The 21,568-nt window shown below is 36.0% G+C and overlaps 2 protein-coding genes across 5 annotated transcripts; both read right to left on the minus strand.

Annotated features, from left to right (window-relative positions):
- LOC109840233 (inner centromere protein) lies at window positions 2,156-8,547 on the minus strand. 4 transcript variants are annotated; one of them, XM_020408798.1, is made up of 8 exons: window positions 7,529-8,547; window positions 5,810-6,165; window positions 5,528-5,728; window positions 4,805-4,974; window positions 4,249-4,340; window positions 4,049-4,161; window positions 3,521-3,591; window positions 2,156-2,842 (listed from the first exon to the last, which is right to left on the minus strand). In XM_020408798.1, exons 1-6 carry the CDS (start codon window positions 8,520-8,522, stop codon window positions 4,127-4,129), a joined length of 1,848 nt encoding a protein of 615 aa, XP_020264387.1. In that variant the 5' UTR covers window positions 8,523-8,547; the 3' UTR covers window positions 2,156-2,842; window positions 3,521-3,591; window positions 4,049-4,126. The 4 variants fall into 4 exon arrangements, with proteins under 4 accessions (XP_020264387.1, XP_020264386.1, XP_020264388.1 ...); XM_020408797.1 differs by having other exon boundaries at window positions 4,044-4,161; XM_020408799.1 differs by lacking the exon at window positions 3,521-3,591.
- On the minus strand, window positions 8,530-20,891 carry LOC109842198. The gene is made up of 4 exons (XM_020411101.1): window positions 20,534-20,891; window positions 9,980-11,044; window positions 9,037-9,845; window positions 8,530-8,877 (listed from the first exon to the last, which is right to left on the minus strand). Exons 1-4 carry the CDS (start codon window positions 20,724-20,726, stop codon window positions 8,530-8,532), a joined length of 2,415 nt encoding a protein of 804 aa, XP_020266690.1. The 5' UTR covers window positions 20,727-20,891.

Here is a 21,568-nt window from a genome sequence, read left to right on the forward strand (position 1 = left end):
TTTTTACACTTTACATCCTTTTACATGGTAAAAACATACAACCAAACAGCCCCTTACAGGATATCATTCTGATTGTACAATAGACGGCCTTCTTGATTTTTATTTTATTTTATTTTTTTTGCCCCGCTTTTCATCTTAATGAAAAGGATTAAGTGAATAATGCCCCCATAGACAAGCTTGACTATCGTAAAGGTAAGAGCCAAGGCCATGTTGCTAATGTAAAATTAATTGCCTCTTGTGATATATAGCCTTTGAATTAGAACTCGGATGCCCTATTCTGTATTCGAATGGAAAACATCAAGTTCATAGTTATGTTTTAGCACTCTTTCTAGCAACCCGCGCGGTTTTCTTGGTGTTCCAATTAGACTATTCGATGTTAGGACAAATTTTCAAAAGAGACCCATTTAGATTTTTATTCCCAAAAAACAACCTCATTCAAACATATTTACAAAAACCGATCTGGTTTCAGCCTCAGCGCTGAAACCAAGTCGGTTTTTAAAAAAAAATTCCGAAACTTCACGGGAGTTTAACTCCCGTGAAGTTTAGCAGATGTACTAAACTTCATGGGAGTTCAACTCCTGTGAAGTTTTATAATTCAAAATAAAATTTTGAACTATGAAACTTCACGGGAGTTGAACTCCCGTGAAGTTTAGTAGATCTGCTACACTTCACGGGAGTTCAACTACCGTGAAGTTTCGGAATTTTTTTTTTAAAAACCGACCTGGTTTCAGCGCTGAGGCTAACACCAGGTCGGTTTTTGTAAATATGTTTGAATAAGGTCGTTTTTTGGGATTAAATTCACAAATGGGTCTCTTTTGAAAATTTGTCCTTCGATGTTATCCTCTCCTTCAGAGCTGATGCTCATCGAATTATCTGTATCCTTGAAGTGAGGATAAGTGTTGTCTAAGAAAGTAAATGAGGGAAACACATGGTGCACGGGCTACTCTCTTACCGAGGGTCCTGGAAGATGTCCTCTCATTGCATGAACTTGTCTTAGACTTGCAGTGCAAATGGAAAAAAAAAAAAAAAATCCGATCTTCATATATTATGGAATTCTAGATGATAAAGCAGGTGCTCTTCATTTTTCAAATTTGCCTTTGCCAGGTATTTCGATTGCAGTTTTTGAGCAAGCTACTTCACTACTGTAACACTCCCGAAACCTTTTTAAGATTTACGTTCAAGAATTAGTGCCTGGAAGCCCAGAAGACGGACGTTAGTTTTTTCAGATATTCGGACTAATTTTGATTCTTCCGAACACCGACTCCCTCAAGGTCTCTTGACACGATTTAGGCTCTCACTCTCAGTATCTATGGGCATTTAAGATTGATTAAGAAGTTTGAGCGTCCGTAAAAGTATAAAAATGAGGTTACCACTAGAGGCGTTCTTGAATGTATTTAAATTTATAAACAACTAACATAGACTTTAGCTGTTTGGATCCAGATTTGCTCTCCAACTTCGCAAACCCAGCTCAATAAGGTTACTGATGAAACAGTTGAACCGAGAAGGTCATTACTGTTCAGAATCCACCTCTTTCCACGAAACTACAATCTGAAGAAGATCAACATTGGTACCTGAATTCAAGCCTGCCTTTTCTGAAACAAATTTAATTTCATTCCCAAGAATAATCTCAGTAGTTGCCAAAAAACGAAGTCTTATTCTGACCACCGATAAGGGGCTGTTTGTTTGCAAAAATGAGAAGGGGAAAGCCTGCCAAATCTGACAAAAACTGTCAGTTTTGCAAGAAAGCCTGCCAAAACTGACAGTTTTTGTCAGAATTGGCAGCTTTCCTCTAACTTTCTCCTTCAAAAAAAATGAAACAAACAGGCCCTAACTGAGAACAATCAAAAGGGATGCACTGCAATATTGTTCAGCATTTAAAATGTAGAATTTAGTCATCCTTGTTCAAAATTCTTCAAGGTTTAAATAAATAGATTAAAAAAAAGCAAACTAGCTGGTTTCTCCAAAAAGCAGAAATTGGAGAGGGGAATGAAGGTGGCTAGACCATCATTATGAGGTCAGAATTGGGGTTGGTGATCAAGAAGATTAAGTGTATGGAGAACAAGACAGTGAGGTTGTGAAAGGAGAAAGATCAGAACGCAAATCCGGTGTAAAATGATGATGAATATGCATATACGAAAGGAGCAAGGGTTCATGATAATATAAACAGCAGAATGGCCAGCGACCATCTATCGAGCTTTCATGAGCAAAAATAACAGAATACTTCGAATTTATAAAACTGAAAAAATAAGAGATGATTGCTGCCTTGCGCTTGAAACATTTACAACATGGAAAATGCATGGAGTTGAAATTATAAAAGATACACTTGCAACATAAAACTCGCTTGCTGCAGAATTCACAACCAAGTTGATTGCCTGGGCCAGGTAAACCATGTTCTTCCATATGGCATTGAAATAATGCATTAGCAGTTGCCTTCCACAAGTATGTCTTCGTAAGCTGAGAGCCCCAGCTTAGACATGATCTATACTCACATGTCTTCGTAAGCTGAGAGCCCCAGCTTAGACATGATCTATACTCACATAACTAATAAGATGGTAAGCCGACAAACATCCAGAACAAGTTAGTGGACAGCATTATAACCTTTATCCAAGGCCAAGGTTGCTTTATCCCCCTAACAACATTTACCTTATATTATCTTTCTCTTCAAAATTACTTTATCCATCGCATAACCTTTTCAACCTTTTTTTGTTCATGTGGCAGCTGTAACCATGTTCACATAAGTTATCTAGGTTCATATCCTCAAGACACTTTAGTACAGTTTCCAGGGTTCAGCCAGCATGATCAAGTTCAATCACTTCTGCCAAAAATACATTCTGTACATAACCTGCAGAGTTTTAAAAAAACGTGACAATATCAATATAGAAAGCCGCAGGTAGACATGTTTTTTTGAAAAAACAAGGCATTTGTCTTAAACAACATTGAGATCACTCTCATAAGCATAAGCTAATCAATTACATTCTCCTAAACAAAGTGACAATAGTAAGCGATTAAGCAATGCATCTGGCTAGTTATTGTTGGGAAGGAAGGAAGCTTCCCACTTATAAGGAGCTTTAAAATCAATCAATACAAGACTCTTTTCGTTTAAAACCAATCAATGCAAGACTCTTTTCTTCTTCTTCTTTTCTTTTTCTCACCCACCCCCAGGTATTTCCACTAAATACAAGAAATGCCTACAAATGAAGACTCTTTTCTTCTTCTTTTCTTTTTCTCACCCACCCCCAGGTATTTCCACTAAATACAAGAAATGCCTACAAATGTTTATCCTTAGAATCAAAGAGATATGAAGCAAGGTTTTACAATAATATATAACCATATTAATATACACAGATAAAATACATATGTATAAGATGATAAAAGGAAGCATGCACAAAAGCATTATATATCCATAATTCAATTAGTATTTGGATAATCTTTTAGTGAACTTCCTTTGGAGGCACTTAATGATTTGGTGTGACAAATATTAAATACATACATATGTACCATCCTTTTCTTCGTAGGGTACCTTAGTTTTCTAGCTTTCATGTAGAAACAAAACCCACCATTGCATGGATTGCCAGCCTAATTGTTAAACAACTGTGGCACAAAGTATAATAGTTAGTCAGTATAAGATATTATATAAAGCATTGTTTTTTTTTAGAATGGATAAAAGTTATAATAGCAGCAGATTCATCATAAAAGCTTCATAATTTAATACATGAAAACAAACAACTAACTCGATCTCGATATTTCAAGTTATCGAGCAGTATCACCTGCGAAATAGATTTTAATAAGTACATGCATATGTACATGTATGTTGACGAGCATGCGTATTGTAGACACCCATGCACCAATGAAAAGAATGGTTTTATTTTGGTGAGAGATGATTAACCATACATTCTAATTTAAATTAAGAACCCATGGAACTGGATTGGTACCAGATCGTTACACTTATTGCCAAGGCAACTTAAGCAAACAGCAGATTGATGGTTATGACTGAACAGCTGAAAGCAAGACACAAGAGATCAATGATGATAACTAAAAGGTACCTAACTGAACAATGAGAAAATCATCCCTGAAATCACCAATTTGAAACGACCATCTTGTGGGAAAGATGCTTCTAGGATGTTCATTAAACTGGCCTTCGAAGAATGCGGGTTGGAAGAACTGCCAAACTTGGATATTAGAATGTGCTGGATAATCTATTATCGTAAATCCAAACAAAACATACAATGATAAAACTGTTTTAAATACCTTCATTTAATCCAAAAGAACGTTTTCTGCAGAAAACTGTCGCTGGGTCAAGATGTTGTTTGGAATGAATTATTTGATGTAAGCAATCTCTTCTGCAACAATTAAAAACAAGCTAATTACATTGACAGAACAGAGTACTAACCTCTAAAAAGAAAATAAAGATGTCTTTACGGAGAATATTAATAGTGCACAAAACGGACATATAAAGCCCATAAAATTCCATCTACAAATCCAAGGAAAAGCCCATGTAGCAGGATATCCCAATGAAACATCATTTCTCAATTCTTTAAGGGCAGTTAAAAAGCATTAAAATTGAAAATTCCTAGCAAATCAAATAGATAGTTCTTCCAATTGGTAAAAATATTGACTATCCAGAAAAAATCCTGTACAGAAATCTAGCTTACGAAATGCACACTTCAGCACAATATGACAACCAAGAATGCATAACCACTACTATGCTTTACGATTAAACTGGTTACAAATTCACCAATATTCTTGAGATGTAAATAACTTCATGCTTCTACCAAGTGAGATCATATTATTTATCCATAGTTACCTAGCCCAGAAGGGAATGAATTTCTTCTCGCGCCCGGTTTCATCTCCGTCGTCATCATCATCAGAATCCTTGTATGGAGACATCTCGTATGATTGTAGATTTTGAGTTTCTTCATTGATGGAAATCCTTGTCTGGAGTACTTCTTGTGAGTCATCTGACTTGATAACCATCTTAAGAGCAGCAAATGAAAAGAGTTAATATGCAAATGATGAAATCAATATAAATAGAGTAAATACAAGCCAAATAGAGTTGTCGTTTTTAATAAAAAGATGCAGCTTTCAATGCATAAGCACAATGATGGTTAAGCCAATAGATATGAGCTATAATGCAGGTTTTCCGCAATAACTTGTCTTCTAGAAGCTATGGCAAGTCCCTCGCTTATCCATTATTCCCATGGCCTGGAATTTGACACCATTTGAATGATCCATGTCAGACCAATCATACGGAAAAAAAAATCACATCTTTCATGGAGTCTTCTACTCCATGGATGATCATTTCTATGGAAGAAAACATAGACTGTAATAAGGATGGAACATAGATTGTAATAAGGATGATGCAACTAATCATGATGATTTGCTGATTCAACTGTAACCCTAGCTCTGCTGGTTATTGTAAACAAATAAGATTTACTGAAAATAAACTGAATGAACAAATTCATAAGAGTAAACTATTTCTGTAAAAACTTCAGAAATTTTGTTAATGTTAATATGTACGACTTATTACCTTTTGAACATCGTTAGATTTCAGACAAAATTTTGAAGCTTCAATATTAGTACTGCCTTCTCTATCCTCGTCTGGTAAAGCATTGATAGAGTTTGGCTGCAGTTCTGTTTCTGTTTGATGCTGAAAATCATCATCTTTTTCTGAGTTCAGGTTCCCTTTTGCTTCTTCCAGCTGCTCTTTTTTTATCTGTTCATTCTCATCCTGTGACAAACAAATGTTATGCTGATAGACGCAGGAACTGTCAAAATAGCTCTCACAATATTTATAGACAAATTAACAAACCGCTGATGATGTTTTGTGTTCGAGCTTCTGCTCTACTTTTTCAGCATGGGGCCTTCCCTTCTGTTCTCTTTTCTGTCTCCGTGTTTCTTCGATGCATCTACGTTTTCTTTCTTTCTCCTTCCTTCCCTCCTCTTCTCTCAATCGTTTCCTTTCTGCGATATCTGCTTCTTTTTTCTTCCTTTCTTCCTCTTTCTGCTTTTGCATGACCTCCAACCTTCTTATGGTTTCCTGTTCTGCCTTTTCCCTCTCCAATTTCACTGCTGCCTTTCGCATTTCACGCTCATTTTGTTTCTTTACTTCAAGACGCTTGGCAGCTTCAGCAGCCTCTAGTGCCTTAACTTTGATGTCCCTTCTCCCTACAATCCACAAGTATAATGTTACAGGTCATCAAACTAGAACATCTTCTTAAGCTCAGCTATCAACATATGGAAATTGATGATTGTTAACGACAAACTCATATATACAAAGTACTATAAGAACAGGTTGTCCTTTTGTGAGAAGATGTCCATATAGTATTCTGCTGCAAGCAAGAAAACCAAAAAAGGATAACAATATCTCTTTACTCAATTGTGTAGACTCGTTTGTGGTTTCTCTTCTATAGTAACTCATGATATATGTCATCCCAATCAATTCTATCTCGTAAAAAATTAAAAATATGGGAGGAATTAATCTAATGATTATATTAAATAGTTTGATCATAATTTATCTATTCGTTCAAGTGTGACTCTGAAGGTCCTTTAAGAGAAATCAAGTATTTTTTATATTCATATATTAAAGAATCAAATACGAACATCCAAATATTCAATTAGCTTGATCAGAAGTTTTTCTTGGTACATATGTGTTTGACTCCTTATATTATATGTCACTACACGTGGGTAGCGTAACATTTTGACCTTTAGCCTACATTTTTTATAATAGATTCTACACCTACGTTATAAGGACTTGAAATCCAGCATCTGGCATCTTCCATCCCTCTTGCTCTCTCCAACTCCACAGTCAGAATTTTTAACTACAATGGAAATAACATCTTATCAAATAATAAGAACTTTTAAATTATTAGGTCAAATACGTAACAAATATATTGTAGTATTTGACAAGTGTCAAACTGGATTCAGCTTCAAAGCAGATCCTAATTACTATGCCTATGGATATGGAGATGGAAATCTATTTTGGATCTAGAACTGAAGATAATAGACAAATTCAGTAAAACTATCACAGCATTCAGTTAAATTCCAGCACACGATCACTTGCGTATAAATCAAACAATTGTGGGAACCTTTCTTTTCTTATTAAGAATGAAGCTTCCCTACTGTGTGAGTTCTTACTGCAAGTCCTAGAAAAAGGTAATAAACATCTTCTCACGAGAAATCAATTTTAAGTAAAATCAATATAACAATCCATACAAACAAAATGTTATGTACATTACTACTGAGTTAGCTTAGTTAATAAAAGTGGTGGATGCTGAATTCTTTATACAACCGCAACAAGTTATAGCTCAACAAACAAAATGCTATTCTCCTAAAGGCTACTAGAACTATTAAGAGGAAAACTCTGCCCACACATGTACGGGATTCTTTTCTTTTAGTAACATGAAAACTTTAAAATGACCTGTTATTATTTACATAACTGAACAGACTGGGAACAGACATTAACCTGAAAAAGTGGGAACCGTGGGATGAATAAGTAGGAAATGAAATGGATAGATGTTTAGTTGTTTACCTTTCAAGGGTAGAACAGCTTGCTTCTGACTAACAAGTGGAACAAATGAAGATATATTGGAAACCATGTTTGCAGGCCTACACCCTTTTTCCAAGTTACCATGACTTCTACTTCTTTCATTTGTTTTCCCAGACATCTTTGTCCTGCTAGACCTGTTACGAAGAGATAATGCAGCTTTTCGCAATTTTTTGCTAACTGTAAAGTCTGAATTCTCCTTTTCCCCTATCTTAGACTTATTGCCAGCATATCCTTTAGGCACACTCGAGAGGGCACTCATCTCAGACCTAAAGTAGGATTCTGAGTTAACGGATTCTAAACTGTCTCTATCTATAACTTTAATTGACTCCGACATAAAACATGGCTCATTTTCACATTTTGCAGTGATATCAGCAAGTGCTTTTCTGTTAGTTAATTCATCGTTCTTCCTTGAGAAAATATCCTCCTTAGAGACAGCTAACTCACCATTATTCCCATTTTCAATACTTGAGTTTTCATCAATCCGGAAACATACAAGTTCTGGGTTAGAATCCACCTTCTCTGAACTAGCACCACTTCGCTCTGAAACCACTTTCTGGCCAAACTTCACTACCGGAGGGGTTAAAGGAGGCTTCCAAGACTCTCGGTCAACTCCAGTGCTTGAAGGCATACTATAAGAATATGTCCTTTTGACAAAAGAACTATCAGACTGTGCCAAGTTTCCCTCGTCACTTTCCCTAAACTGTCTTATATCTGCATCATTTAAGTGAAGAAAAGAACTGAGGTTAATGTGCTCCAATAGTCCTGCGGGGAGAGACTGGTACACATCGGGAACTTTATGTATTTTATATTTTGAGGAAGTGCAGGACACAGGGGTAAGCACATGGTTTGATTTGTATAACTGCTCAAAAATAGAAGCCCGTTCTCTTACCAGACTTGGAAGATTAGATTCATTGGAAATCAGATCATCACCCACCAGTGAAGGAAATTCTATGCTGAAACCTTCAAATTCAGGCATGGTCTCATCAAAATAAGTCTGGCCAATGCATATGCAAACTCGTCTCAGTATCACACAGTTCTCTATCCTTAGTAAATTCCTCAGAGTTAGGAGGACATTTTGAGGTTTCATGCAGAGAATTCTGACAATTGTCCTTGTTATAATGCTTTTGATGTTTAGAGGTTGTTTCTTCAGACATTTTGGTTTCATCTTTCAGACAACTTCCTGACTTTGTATTTGCTTGATCACAAAGAAGTTCTTCCTGTATATGCAGAGGATCTCGACAATTGACTAAATTATAGTGCTTTTGACAATTAGAGGTTGTTGCTTCAGATATGTTTGCTCCCTTGCCATTCTCTTTCAAATAAGAACAGCCCTGAAGACAGAATTTTAATAGAACAGGTTAGGATAAAACAATACAGAATAAATAAATTGCAAACTATGTATTCTACTTTCAGCTTAAGAAAAACTGAAAAAAGAGTATATAGTATCACAGAATGACAAGACAGCGAAGTCTTTCATGCGGTTCACGTACCTCAAATGTAGAGCTTATCTTGCTTCTGTGCAGAGATTTTGATGGGACCTCCAATTCAGCATCCAGTATCCCAGTTTCTGTCTCTGCTGAAATGGAAATAGGATGAAGCTCCAATCTGGATTCAGTTTCTATCCCAGATCCGCAATCATTGCTATCCTTGATGGACTGGAAACAATTGCACCTTGGAGAAATTGCAAAGATATTACTTGACCTGTCATCCACCTCTCTACTTTTTGGTGATGAGATTTCACATGCTTGAGGAACAGCATCCTCCGCTTGTTTCAAGCAACTTGAAGAATTACTCTTGCTTGATCTAGAGGAAGCAACATTCATATCATGGTTACTCCGACTCCTTAAATAGTACCTTGACTGCGTTGGTTCACCTTGGCTGTCAGTACAGTTGGGTGTGATCCAGCCACATGCTTGAGGAATACTGCCCTTCGCTTGTTTCAAGCAACTTGAAGGATTGTTCTTGGTTGATCTGGAGGAAGCAATATTCATAGCATTGTTACTCCCGCTCCTTAAATAGTACCTTACTTGCAATGGTTCACCTTGGGTTTCAGTACTGTTGGGTGTAATCCAGCAGCGATTAACAGCTTTTTCTGTAGCATCCTCTAGACATGCAGAAACCTCACTTTTGTTGCTATCTGGAAGCAGAGAATTTTCTTCAGAAACATTTGGCAGATAAGAACCATGATTCTCAATGGAATTAGGGGAACTCCTTAAGCAGAGCTTTTTGTTGTGTTGCCCACCAGCTAGGCTTCCTATAGAACTTTTTCCATTGACATCTTGCCTGTAACTTTGATGACCTGAAAACCCTTTCAGGGTTTTAGAACTTTAAACATATAATCTATAATAGAAGGTTAACAAATATTTGCAATTTCAGATATAAAACATAAAACATGATTATTAAAAAAATGTAGCATGTCTGAAGAGATTGTACCTACTGTGTGGACAGAATGACTTTCTGAAGCCTCAGATTCAAACAATTGTAGGCCATCCTGCTCTGCACCATAATTTGAAAGTCTGACATCTACATCCATTCCGTGCTTTGAGACATCCTTCTCTGAACCATCCACTTTTTCAAGATCTCTGTCAAAATCATTTTCCAGACTGAGCTGGTTCTTCTTTTTAGAAGAGATGTAACAGATCTTATTCAACCAACAGTCCTCCTCAAGGGCATCAACGAGAAGCTTTTTTGGTTCAACCATAGGAAATGTTTCTGGCAGAAGAGGTTCTGTGCTACTTGACATTTTTAAACCTGAATGTACATGGGAGGCTGTATCTAATCCAAGCTCAATTGCTGCAGTTCTGGCCATACATGGATGGCTGCCCCCATCATTGCTTGTAGGAGTACATGAAAGGTGATTTAACTTTACAGATGGAAATGACTGAGTAGCAGTTTGAATCTCGTCTTCGTGATATACATCAGTTTCAACACAATTTGAAGGCTTAAGTAGTTCCGATAACTTGTCAAAAGACTGATGACTGCCAGTCTGAGCTGCAGATCTCGATCTTGATCTAGTGACTCTACCACCATCTATATTGTGATGATAGTCTATCATAGCTGAAGATTTTCTAGCATTATCAGCCTTCACAGGGATTTCCCTAGATTGAATCAACCTGCCAGCATGTTCTTCCCCAGTAATCATATCTCTAAGATAATTGAAACTTTTCTCTTGCTCGCCGGGATGAATATTCTGGCCCTTTTGCCTGCAATTTGGACGTTGCATTCTCGCAGAAGGGTCAAACTCTGCAAAGGGTTCTACAACTTCTGATTCTGCCATCATACCAGGATTTAGCTCACCGGCACTAGGCACTGCTACATAGCTACTTTCTGTAATGAAATACTTATTTGAAGCACATGTTTCCATGAATTTTTTGGATTGGCATACTTTATTGCTCATAAAAGCTGGGAGAGTACAATAAGTCGAGTTGGTTGCTGAAGGAGTGGTAGTTTTTGGTAATGGGAATAACATCCCAGAATAAAGCTGCTCTGTAGTCAATTCTGCACCAGATGAATAGATCGTTAACATAAGCAAAAAAATGAATAAAAGAGACAGAATATCAATACAGTTATAGATGTAGAATTCAGCAAGTGACCATGCCTTTTCAGACCTCACTTCATCCAAAAAAATACAGAAAGCATCTAACTTTAAAAAGTAAATTGATAAGGAGCATAAAATTCCATAATCCTCTCTTAATCATGCACACAGACTACTGCACAGAAAAGCTTGAAGAAAAGAGAAACAACCTTAACATGAATGAAAATACGAAACTTAAACTCTGCTACCGCTGACGAGGGTTTGAGAACAGATTAACATTATTCTAATATGTTAGAAGTGCAAGATATGCTTTCGAAATACAAATGTTTCAGTGCCATATATTAATCTTATAGCTCATATTTATTTTATCAACAAAAAAGTTGTGGACACAGGAACTCTTCATCCATCTAAGATTATGGCTCGTCAATGGAATTAGTGTCTTGACCTCTTCAGCACCCTTCATTGAAAGCCTTCTTCTGACTCTAGCTCCTTCTCCACCGCCCACATTTACTCTAGAAAGAAAGAAAGCAACACAAAGTGCTATTGCACTCTGAAACAAGAAAATGGCTCCTCTGCATTAACAATTAGTAAGATATTTCTTATATTAATTGCATTTTGAGACATTGATATGATTAGTAAAACTTGGTTAATAAAGAATCATTTTGCTTTCTAGTAGGCATCAGTGTTTGTTTTTCTGAGCTTGGATTAATCATGTTCCATCATCTATCCCAGGATATAACTATGCATTGTTTTCACTTTTCAGAAATAAATATTGATCTTTATTTGACTCTAAATTGGTTGGCGCCTAGTACGGTACCATCTCAAAGAATTTTACAAAAGTAAGCATGAAAAATTCAGGTAAAGAATAAGAAATTCTAATCTATATAAATAAAAAGAATGTTCTCTTCCAGCAGGGAGATTACAGCTCTACGATTAAACTTTCAACTGCAACTATGATAGCCATAAGATATGTAAGGTCAGCTTTCACACTTAAAATTTTCCAGATATTCAAACACTTAAAACAGACTTTCAAACTCTTAAAGATTCAGTAGATATTGAAAAGTATCAACCTTTTTCTAGAATGCCAAAATTCACAAATTCCATTTTGGTATTTCAGGATAACAATTTTGTGTAGCTGATCAATGACAATGCACGCTGCGAACCATGTCAGATATTTAAAACTTAAACCATATGTTGTGTTCTACATAGAGAAGGTAATTATTCAAAAAGTATCATGAAAAATAATCAATGATAAATGCACTGTAATATGTCATCTTAACTTGCACTTTCCTACCTCTTGTTTAAACTTGCAAAGTCATTAAGGCTAGAAAACCCGTAAACTTAACTACTTCCAAACAACTATGTTCAAGAATGCAAGAATAAACAATGAAACTACTGTGTGAAGTAGTATTTGATAATTCATTGCCCTCAAATTTTATTTCAAAATTAGGTTTCAAAAAGATAACTCACAATTTAACGGGCAGTGAAGAGAACTTCACATGATTTCATGAACCTATGATGAATTACAATGGTCCCGAAATATACTATCTTTTCTCTATAATTTGGATAGACCAGAGAATTTGATCACTGAAGCAGAATGTGAATACCCACATTTAATTAGAAGCAAAATCAAATTTGAGTTCTTTAGCTTATCCTCACAAAATATTTTTGTCCAAACTCATAAGAAAAATGTGTTTCTTACCTCAATAGTATGTGAAATTTTACAGTAAAAGTCAAAAATAAAGACTTTGAAAATTTGTAAATCCCAACCATGAAAATTGTGATCACTTTCACATGAACAATGAGTTTCATAACTCAATAGTTATATATTTAAAAAAAAAAAGAAGTGAAAAGTCAAATTTTGACAACTTTGGAGCTCTATAAATTGAACCCAATCTTGAGTTTCACCCTCGCACAAGAGAAGAAGTTCTAAGAGTAGAGAGAGGAAGGACAAGAGTAGAAAGTTAGGAAAGTGTTTAAGTTTCTATTTTTAATCTTGTAATTTAGCTAAAATTTTATTAAAAAAAAGTTTACCTCAGTCCTTAAATTCTAGATATTTGCTTTTAAGTCCATAAACTACATTTTACCTTACAAATTAATAAAATGATTAAAAGTGATTAAGAATGATCGTTCAATGTTTAAGGTAGAAATTCATATGTGATGTATTATTATAGGATTGAGCTAGGGGTTCGTGTATCAAAGTAATTATGGATTTGCTAATGTGAGTTGATTTCTTCCCATGAGTTATTTCAAATTGTTTTGATATAAAATAATATATAAATTATATATTATGTTAAACAAATCTTATTTTTATAAAAAAAATGTTGGATCAGACATGTTATATCTTGTTTACTTATGAAAAAAAATGTTAAAAGAAGTTGGTATTGTGATAATTATTTAGTTTTGTCACAATGAGTAATTTTAGACTATTAGTATATGAAAGTTACTAAAACCATGTTATCAAATATACTCGACTTCATCATTCATTTGACTTTCATGGAAAAATTCAAATTTGACAAAAATATTATTTTCCTATAAAAATTTGTGAATTTTCTAATTTCATGTAAAAGATGAGAAAGTTATGAAAGTGTTAGAGCATACTAAAGTGCTTTTTATACAAGTAGAAATTACATGTGCTATTTGAAGTGAAAAAGTTAAGGATTCTGAATACTGAAAACCCTCAGAATAGGGGCACCTTTTAGCAAATATGTGAATAGGGCCTTTTTGGCAAATATGTGAATAGGGTCTTTTTGGCAAATATGTGAATGTGGGCTTTGTGGCAACCTATAGTAGTGCTCAGTATACTCTGCCCCTAGGTTGACTTATATATGATTGATGTGCATTCCCATACCACTATGGAGTGATTGATTTGTTTAAGCCTACCATATGTCATTGAATATACTAAATACTGGCCTTTTGGCAAATATGTGCATAGGGCCTTTTTGGGAAATATATGAATGTGGCATTTGTAGCAACCTATAGTAGTGCTCAGTATACTCTGTCCTTGGGTTGACTTATATATGATTGATGCGCATTCCCATACTACTATGCCATAATTTTCGTAGCCTTAATGTGATGACTTGAGGTGATTTTTTTAAATGTGATTTATATGGACAATTACACTACAAAGGTAATCAGTGTTTGTTTTCATTGTTTTTGTTTAGAAACTCTTTATATAATGTTGCTACTGCATCTTATATATGTTAGAAAAAATTTTATTTTGATATCTAATATGCTCCCTGATCATGCTTTCAGTTGACAGTGATTTATTTGAAGATTTAGTAGTAGTAATTATTAAACTTGTCTGATCAGTTAATGAGAAGTTATCTATTCATTGAGTTGTGAACTCACCATTTATATTCTATTCTTTTCAAATAAATATTAGACTGTTCTGCCCTTAGCTTGGAGAATTAACATCTACTGGGGATATTATTAGCAATATTATGGTTATCTTAGATAAATCGACATAATTATGTAACAAGAGTCTAATGACTCACTAGTTGTTATATTTGTATTGTGCTTGTATGTGGTTTTTCTGCGACTTCTAAACTTCAATAAAGTTTTCTTTTATGAAGTATTTGTTAAAAATATAGAAGCGCACAATAGGCTTGACATGTGTTCACGCATGTGCCGTCATAGTCATGAACCTCCGATTATACTGTGCAGTTTGGGGGCATGATGCAGCATCACTACAATCTATTGAAGCCTCAAAATGAAATATTTTAGTTATTTTAAAAGTAGAATAGTTTTATTGAAACAACTTTCAAGCCTTTTATCCCAGATTTTTTGGTTTGGCTACATAAATCCTACTCTTCCATTCAATTTTGTCAAGGCTATCTCCTCCGCTAAGTTAATTATTGTTGTATTCTCGATACCAGCTCGTAAGCAATTCCACTTAGGCCTATCTCTGGTGCTTCATCCACTAATTATAATCTTCTCACTTCTAATCGGTGCATTTAATTGCCAACTGTTAGTCAAAAAGGGAGGAAGCTTTTTTCAGTGATTGGCTTTCGGTGACCGTTTTTTTTTTTTTTTTTTTGAAAGAGGGAAGGAAAGGACGATGCCTTTGTCAAATAGCAGGAAGAAAAGAAAAGGAGTACTTAGGATATAAAACCCACACCCCTCTTCCCTTAACACATCATCAAATCAGCTTCTGAATCTTCTCAAGTAAGAGAGAAAGAGAAGCTCGAGAGAAAAAAGAGAGGCTGAGAGAAAAGTACTCTGTGAGAAAAAAAAACTGAGAGAGAGCACTCTGTGAGAAAAATTAAGAGCAATTTTTCAGAGTGAAATTTAGGTTGTGAGTATTTGTGAGAGTGATTGTAAATTTTTCTCCCATTAGTGAAAGATTTGTAGCAGTCCGTGAACGTAAACAATTTTGTACCGCACCACGTTAAATTTGTGTCCTCTTATTTGCGCATTTATTTCGCTTTCTCATAAATCGGAAAAAGGAGAATTTGCGTAGTTTCTCAACAACTGGAATCAGAGCTCTGATTGTGACGTCTGTCAATTTTTTTGCGAGATTACTATTCATGTGAATAGTGAATTTTGTGAATAGTGAAATTTTACCGATGGTACCAACTTGTCAGCAGAGGTGTCTTAATACACGATGAATCGCATAAATTATCAGAAACGATCCAGAGAAAGTCAGATTCGAGTGGGAGCAATGGCTACAGACGAAGGGAATGTGAGAATTGAGAAGTTTGATGGTGCAAACTTTGTTTTGTGAAAGATGCGGAATTGCAGATCGAAGATTATCTGTACCAGAAGAAGCTGTATCAACCTCTCTCAGAAAAAAGCCAGATGACATGAAGGATGAAGAGTGGGCTCTCCTCGACAGACAAGCCTTTGGAGTTATCTGATTGACGTTATCTCGCAATATTGCTTTCAACATAGCAAAGGAAAAGACTATGACGGGTCTTATGGCGGCTCTCTGCAGCATGTATGAGAAGCCCTCCGTCTCAAACAAAGTTCACTTGATGAGACGACTGTTCAATTTGCGGATGACAGAAGACGCATCGGTAGCTCAACATCTCAATGAACTCAACATAGTCACAACCCAGTTGAGTTCGGTTGGGATTGAATTTGATGAAGAAGTACGAGCATTGATACTTTTGTCTTCCCTACCAGAAAGTTGGAATGCTACCGTCACAGCTGTGAGTAGCTCGTTGGGAAGCAACAAATTAAAATTTGATGATGTTCGTGATCTGATTCTCAATGAAGAAATTCGGCGAAGAAAATCAGGTAAAGCTTCTATCTCCTCAGCTTTACACACGGAATCTAGGGGAAGAACTTCAGAAAGAAGTTCAAATCACGATATATTAAAATCTAGAAGGAACAAATATAGATCGGGAAAAAATGATTTCAAATGCTACAATTGTGGCAAGAAGGGTCATTTCAAGAGAGTGTCGGGCACCAAAGAAAAATACTGATGCACAGGAGTCTACCACGTGACTGAAAAAGGAGGTGATGCTATGATTCTAAACATTTACAGTCTGATTGAATCATGGATTCTTGATTCAGGGGCATCCTTCCATTCCACCCCATGCAGAGAAATCATGAAGAACTACGTCAGCGGTAATTTTGAAAAGGTACATCTGCTATGATGAAACCTTGAAGATTATTAGCAATGGAGACATCCGATTAAAATTGTCAAATCAGACCATATGAAAGCTGCAATGAATGAGACATATTCCTTGCCTTAAAAGGAATTTGATCTCTGTGGGACAACTTGATGGAGAGGGTTACTGTACAACCTTCTCAGATCATGAATGGAAGATTACCAAAGGAACATTCGTCATTACTCGAGGTAAGAAAAGTGGTACTCTCTATGTAACCTCTAACTTAGAGAATATCATTGCAGTCACAGATGCAGATAAAAAATCAAACATATGGCACCAAAGGTTTGGCCGTATGAGTGAGAAAGAGATGAAGACGATTCTCTCAAAAGGGAAGCTATCGGATCTGAAGAATGTAGATGTCGGCCTATGCGAGGATTACATTTTTAACAAACAGAAGAAAATTAATTTTGTAAAGATTGGCAAGACACCCAAGACAGAAAAGTTAGAATTGATTCATACTGACATATGGGGACCATCTCCAGTTTCATCCCTTGCAAGCTCACTGTACTATGTCACCTTCATTGATGATTCTACAAGGAATGTGTGGGTCTATTTTCTGAAGAAAAAAATCAGAAGTCTTTGATATCTTCAGAAAATGGAAGGCCATGGTTGAAAATAAAACTGGTTTGAAGATAAAACGATTGAGGTCAGACAATGGAGAGTACAAAGACAGTAGATTCAAAGAATTTTGCGCAAACAACGAGATCAAGATAGAGAAAATAATTCTCATGATACCGCAGCAGAATGGTGTAATGGAACGCATGAACAGAACTTTGAATGAACGTGCCAGAAGCATGATGATACATGTCGGCTTGCCCAAGTTCCTATGGGCTGAAGCTATCAATACCGGAGCCTATCTAATCAATCGCGGGCCTTCAGTTTCCTTAGATGATGAAATACCAGAAGAACCTTGGAGCAGAAAAGAGGTAAACCTTTCGCATTTAAAAATATTTGGTTGTATCTCTTATGTACACATAGATTCTGCTGAAATAAGTAAACTTGATGTAAAATCTAACAAATATGTTTTTGTTGGTTATGGTGATGATGAGTTTGGTTACCGATTTGAGAATTATGAAAATCAAAAGATCATCAGAAACAGAGATGTCATATTTAATGAGAATGTGATGTACAAAAACAGATCAACTGCAGAATCAAGTAGCTCCAGTACAAAAGCTAAAATAAAGAAATTTGCTGAATTTGAGGAGATTTTTAAAAATGATGTTCAGACTAGTCCTGAAGTAATTCAAGAAGAACAAACACGCCAGAAGTGAGATGCTCCTCCAGAATTCCTAAACCAACCCAGCGTTATTCGGCTTCTTTGCACTACTTGTTGCTGACTGACAGTGGTGAACCAGAGTGTTATGATGAAACAATGCATGTGGAGGATTCAGTCAAGTGGGAGTCTGCTATGCAAGATGAGATGGACTCGCTTATGTCAAATCAGACGTGAGACTTAGCTGAATTACCACCAGGTAAGAAAGCTCTTCATAACAAGTGGATTTACAGGATCAAAGAAGAACATGATGGGAACAAGCGCTACAAGGTAAGATTGGTTGTCAAAGGCTTTTAACAAAAAGAAGGTATTGACTACAATTAAATTTTCTCTCCGATCGTAAAACTGACAATAATTAGACTGGTGTTGAAAATTATAGTCGCTGAGAATTTATATCTTGAGTAATTAGATGTAAAAACAGTTTTCCTTCATGGTGATTTGGTGGAGGAGACATATATGAAGCAACCAGAAGGCTTCATAAAGGCAGGTAAGGAAAATCTAGTATGTCGTTTGAAGAAGAGCTTGTATGAATTAAAACAAGCTCTCAGACAATGGTACAAGAACTTTGACAACTTTATGGGTAGTAACGGTTTCACTAGATGCCAAGCAGATCATTGTTGCTATCTTAAAAATTTTGACAATAGCTTTATTATTTTATTATTATACGTTGATGACATGCTCGTTGCAGGTTCAGATTTGCAAGAGATTATAAATTTGAAGCAATAATTATCAAAGCAGTTCTCAATGAAAGATCTTGGCGCTGCAAAGCAGATTCTTGGAATGATGATCAAGAGAGACACGAAGTCTGGGACTTTGATGTTATCACAGGCTGAGTACATCAACAAAATACTCTCCAGGTTCAATATGCAAGATGCTAAACCAGTGGGTACACTTTTAGATGTTCATTTCAGACTTTCCAAAGAGCAGTCACCGACGATAGAGGAAGAACATGCACACATGACGAAGGTCCCGTATACCTCAGCAATTAGAACTCCGATGTATGTCATAGTTTGTACAAGACCAGATATTGCTCAAGCAGTAGGAACTGTTAGCAGGTACATGAATGATCCGGGCAAGGTACACTAGGAAGCAGTCAAATGGATCCTCAGATACCTACGGGGTACCACAGGTAAAGTACTTTGTTTCAAAGATGGAGATATAATACTAATAGGTTATGTGGATGCTGATTTAGCAGGAAATGTTGATGTCAGAAAGAGTACTACAAGATATGTCTATACTCTAAGAGGTATTGTGGTGAGTTGGGTTTCTTAACTGCAGAAGATAGTTGCACTCTCCACAACTGAAGCAGAATATGTCGTCGTTACAAAAACCAGCAAGGAAATAGTTTGGCTTCAAAGTTTCTTGAATGAGTTAGACAAGAAACAAGAAGACAATGTCTTATATTGCGATAGTCAAAGTGTTATTCATCTAGCGAAGAATCCGTCTTTTCATTTCAAAACGAAGCACATACAGATGCAGTATCATTTTATCTGGTCACTTCTGGAAGATGGAATTTTAAAACTTAAAAAGATCAGTGGAGCTCAAAATCCGGTAGACATGCTGATAAAGGCGATGACTACTGACAAACTGAAGATGTGGTCAGGTTCAGTTGCCTGTAATAGTATCAAGACCGGGGAAGAGCTGCTACATAGATCGAGATATGAAGACAGATTAAAATGAGTCTTCAAGTGAGAGATTGTTAGTCAAAAAGGGAGGGAAGCTTTCGATGATTAGCATTCTGTGGCCGTTTTTTTCTTTTTTGAAAGAGGGAAGGAAATGATGATGCCTTTGTCAAATGTCAGGAAGAAAAAAAAGGAGTATTTAGGCTATAAAACTCCCACCCCTTTTCCCTTAACCCATCATCAAATCAGCTTCTAAATCTTTTTAAGTACGAGAGAAAGAGAAGCTCGAGAGAAAAAAGAGAGGCCGAGAGAAAAATACTCGGTGAGAAAAAAACTAAGAGAGAGCACTTAGTGAGAAAAATTGAGAGCAATTTTTCAGAGTAAAATTTGGGTTGTGAGTATTTGTGAGAGTGATTGTAAATTTTTCTCCCCTTAGTGAAAGATCTGCAGCAGCTCGTCGACATAGGTAATTATGTGTCGAACCGCGTTAAATTTGTGGGTCCTCTTATTTGTGCATTTATTTCGTTTTCTCATAAATCTGGTAAAAGGGGAATTTGCGTAGTTTCCCAACACCAACATAGCACATGACCAACCCGTTTCAAACGATTCTCTCATTTATCATCAATAGGAGTCACCTCTAACTTCCAAATGGGTTTCATGGATAAATCCCAAATACCACAAAAACAGCCACAGGATGCCGTTTTATATCCTAATCTTTTTATTAATTCGCCTCATTTTTAAATTTTTCAAACAAAAAGAAACCACCATACAAGCAGCTCAAAATGGACTATTTTGCATCAAAATTTCCCAAAAAACGTGTTCCTTTGCATAACTTTGGGCAAAAATGCTACAAAATCTTAAGTTACCAAATAAAACTAAAACCCTACATCGGTTGTATTCCACATCAAGAACTGGAACAAAAGAGGGAAAAGACGATACCTTTAGGATCAGCGTAACCGCATCCATCAAGTCCCTGGGCCCAAAGCCATGGCGGAGGCTGCTTACCATCAGCAAGGACATTGTACGCTAGAGACTCTTCATACGACACGATTTGATGTTTGAGCTGGCCCTCGATCCATTGCTTTCGATCCAAGATTTGCATGAATAAATGCTCTACTCTCGACATTTCCATCGCAATTTGGGGTTGGAAACCCTAAGTAGAAGAAATTTGGGAGGAGGAGAGTGAGTGATTAGAATTAGGGTTTATTCTTCTCCATTGATGAGAGTGAGGGGAGAGAGAGGGAGATCAGAGAGTGGGGATTCGAAAATTTTGAAACGATATGGCCGCGAGGGTCCACTGGCGTAAAGTGTTCCTGCGGAGAAGGTTTGTAAGAAGTCGCTGTGGGTAACGGTGTAGAAGAACCAATGGATACCCAATAGATATTTTGCTGGATTTTTTAACAAATCAACCCCTAACTTACGCGTATTTGGATATTTGCTCACAATATTTTATTTTATTTTTATTTTGTTTTGTTTTTTATTTTATTATTTTACAGATTTTTTTATAACCCAGCCGAGAATCTAATCCAAAACCATCAGAGCCATATTAAAATCTTTTAACAGTCTAGATCACCTACAGTGGACTCTTCACAAATTTTTAAGGGAAATTTTGAAGCGTATAAAATTTTTATTTAGTACTACAATTAGGTTTATCTGAATCAAATTAGTCTATTTGCTAATACCATTTCCAATCATTTAAACTTAGGTGAACTAAAACTGAAAATAATAAAGAGTTGAAATATATTATTATCACGGTTCATCTCTTCCTCTTGTATACACCAAAAGATCATATTTATGATTTCTTTTTTATTAATAAAATGAAAGAGTGCGAAACTGATTTTATTTTCCTTTCAATTTTTACATTCATAGCCAAAGAAGAATACGAGTGTGAGGTTGGAGACATTTGTATATCAAAAAGTTTGTTCCAATACCACTATCATGTTCTAACAAAAAAAAAGATAGTATCATGCATGT

Source organism: Asparagus officinalis, chromosome 5 (genome assembly GCF_001876935.1).
Source record: "Asparagus officinalis chromosome 5, Aspof.V1, whole genome shotgun sequence".
In the NCBI taxonomy this organism is placed as follows: Eukaryota; Viridiplantae; Streptophyta; class Magnoliopsida; order Asparagales; family Asparagaceae; genus Asparagus; species Asparagus officinalis.

Bases quoted from the DNA above. Each gene is read 5' to 3' on its own strand.
- LOC109840233 (XM_020408799.1), bottom strand. From the start codon at position 8,522: ATGCCTGAATTTGAAGGTTTCAGCATAGAATTTCCTTCACTGGTGGGT. The intron at 5,729-5,809 runs GTTTGTTAATTT...TGTTTGTCACAG, and splicing joins AACACAAAACATCATCAGCG to GATGAGAATGAACAGATAAA. The intron at 4,975-5,527 runs GTAATAAGTCGT...GCTGCTCTTAAG, and splicing joins AATCTAACGATGTTCAAAAG to ATGGTTATCAAGTCAGATGA.
- LOC109842198 (XM_020411101.1), bottom strand. From the start codon at position 20,726: ATGGAAATGTCGAGAGTAGAGCATTTATTCATGCAAATCTTGGATCGA. The intron at 9,846-9,979 runs GTACAATCTCTT...AAGGGTTTTCAG, and splicing joins TCATTCTGTCCACACAGTAG to GTCATCAAAGTTACAGGCAA. The intron at 8,878-9,036 runs GTACGTGAACCG...TTCTGTCTTCAG, and splicing joins AGATAAGCTCTACATTTGAG to GGCTGTTCTTATTTGAAAGA.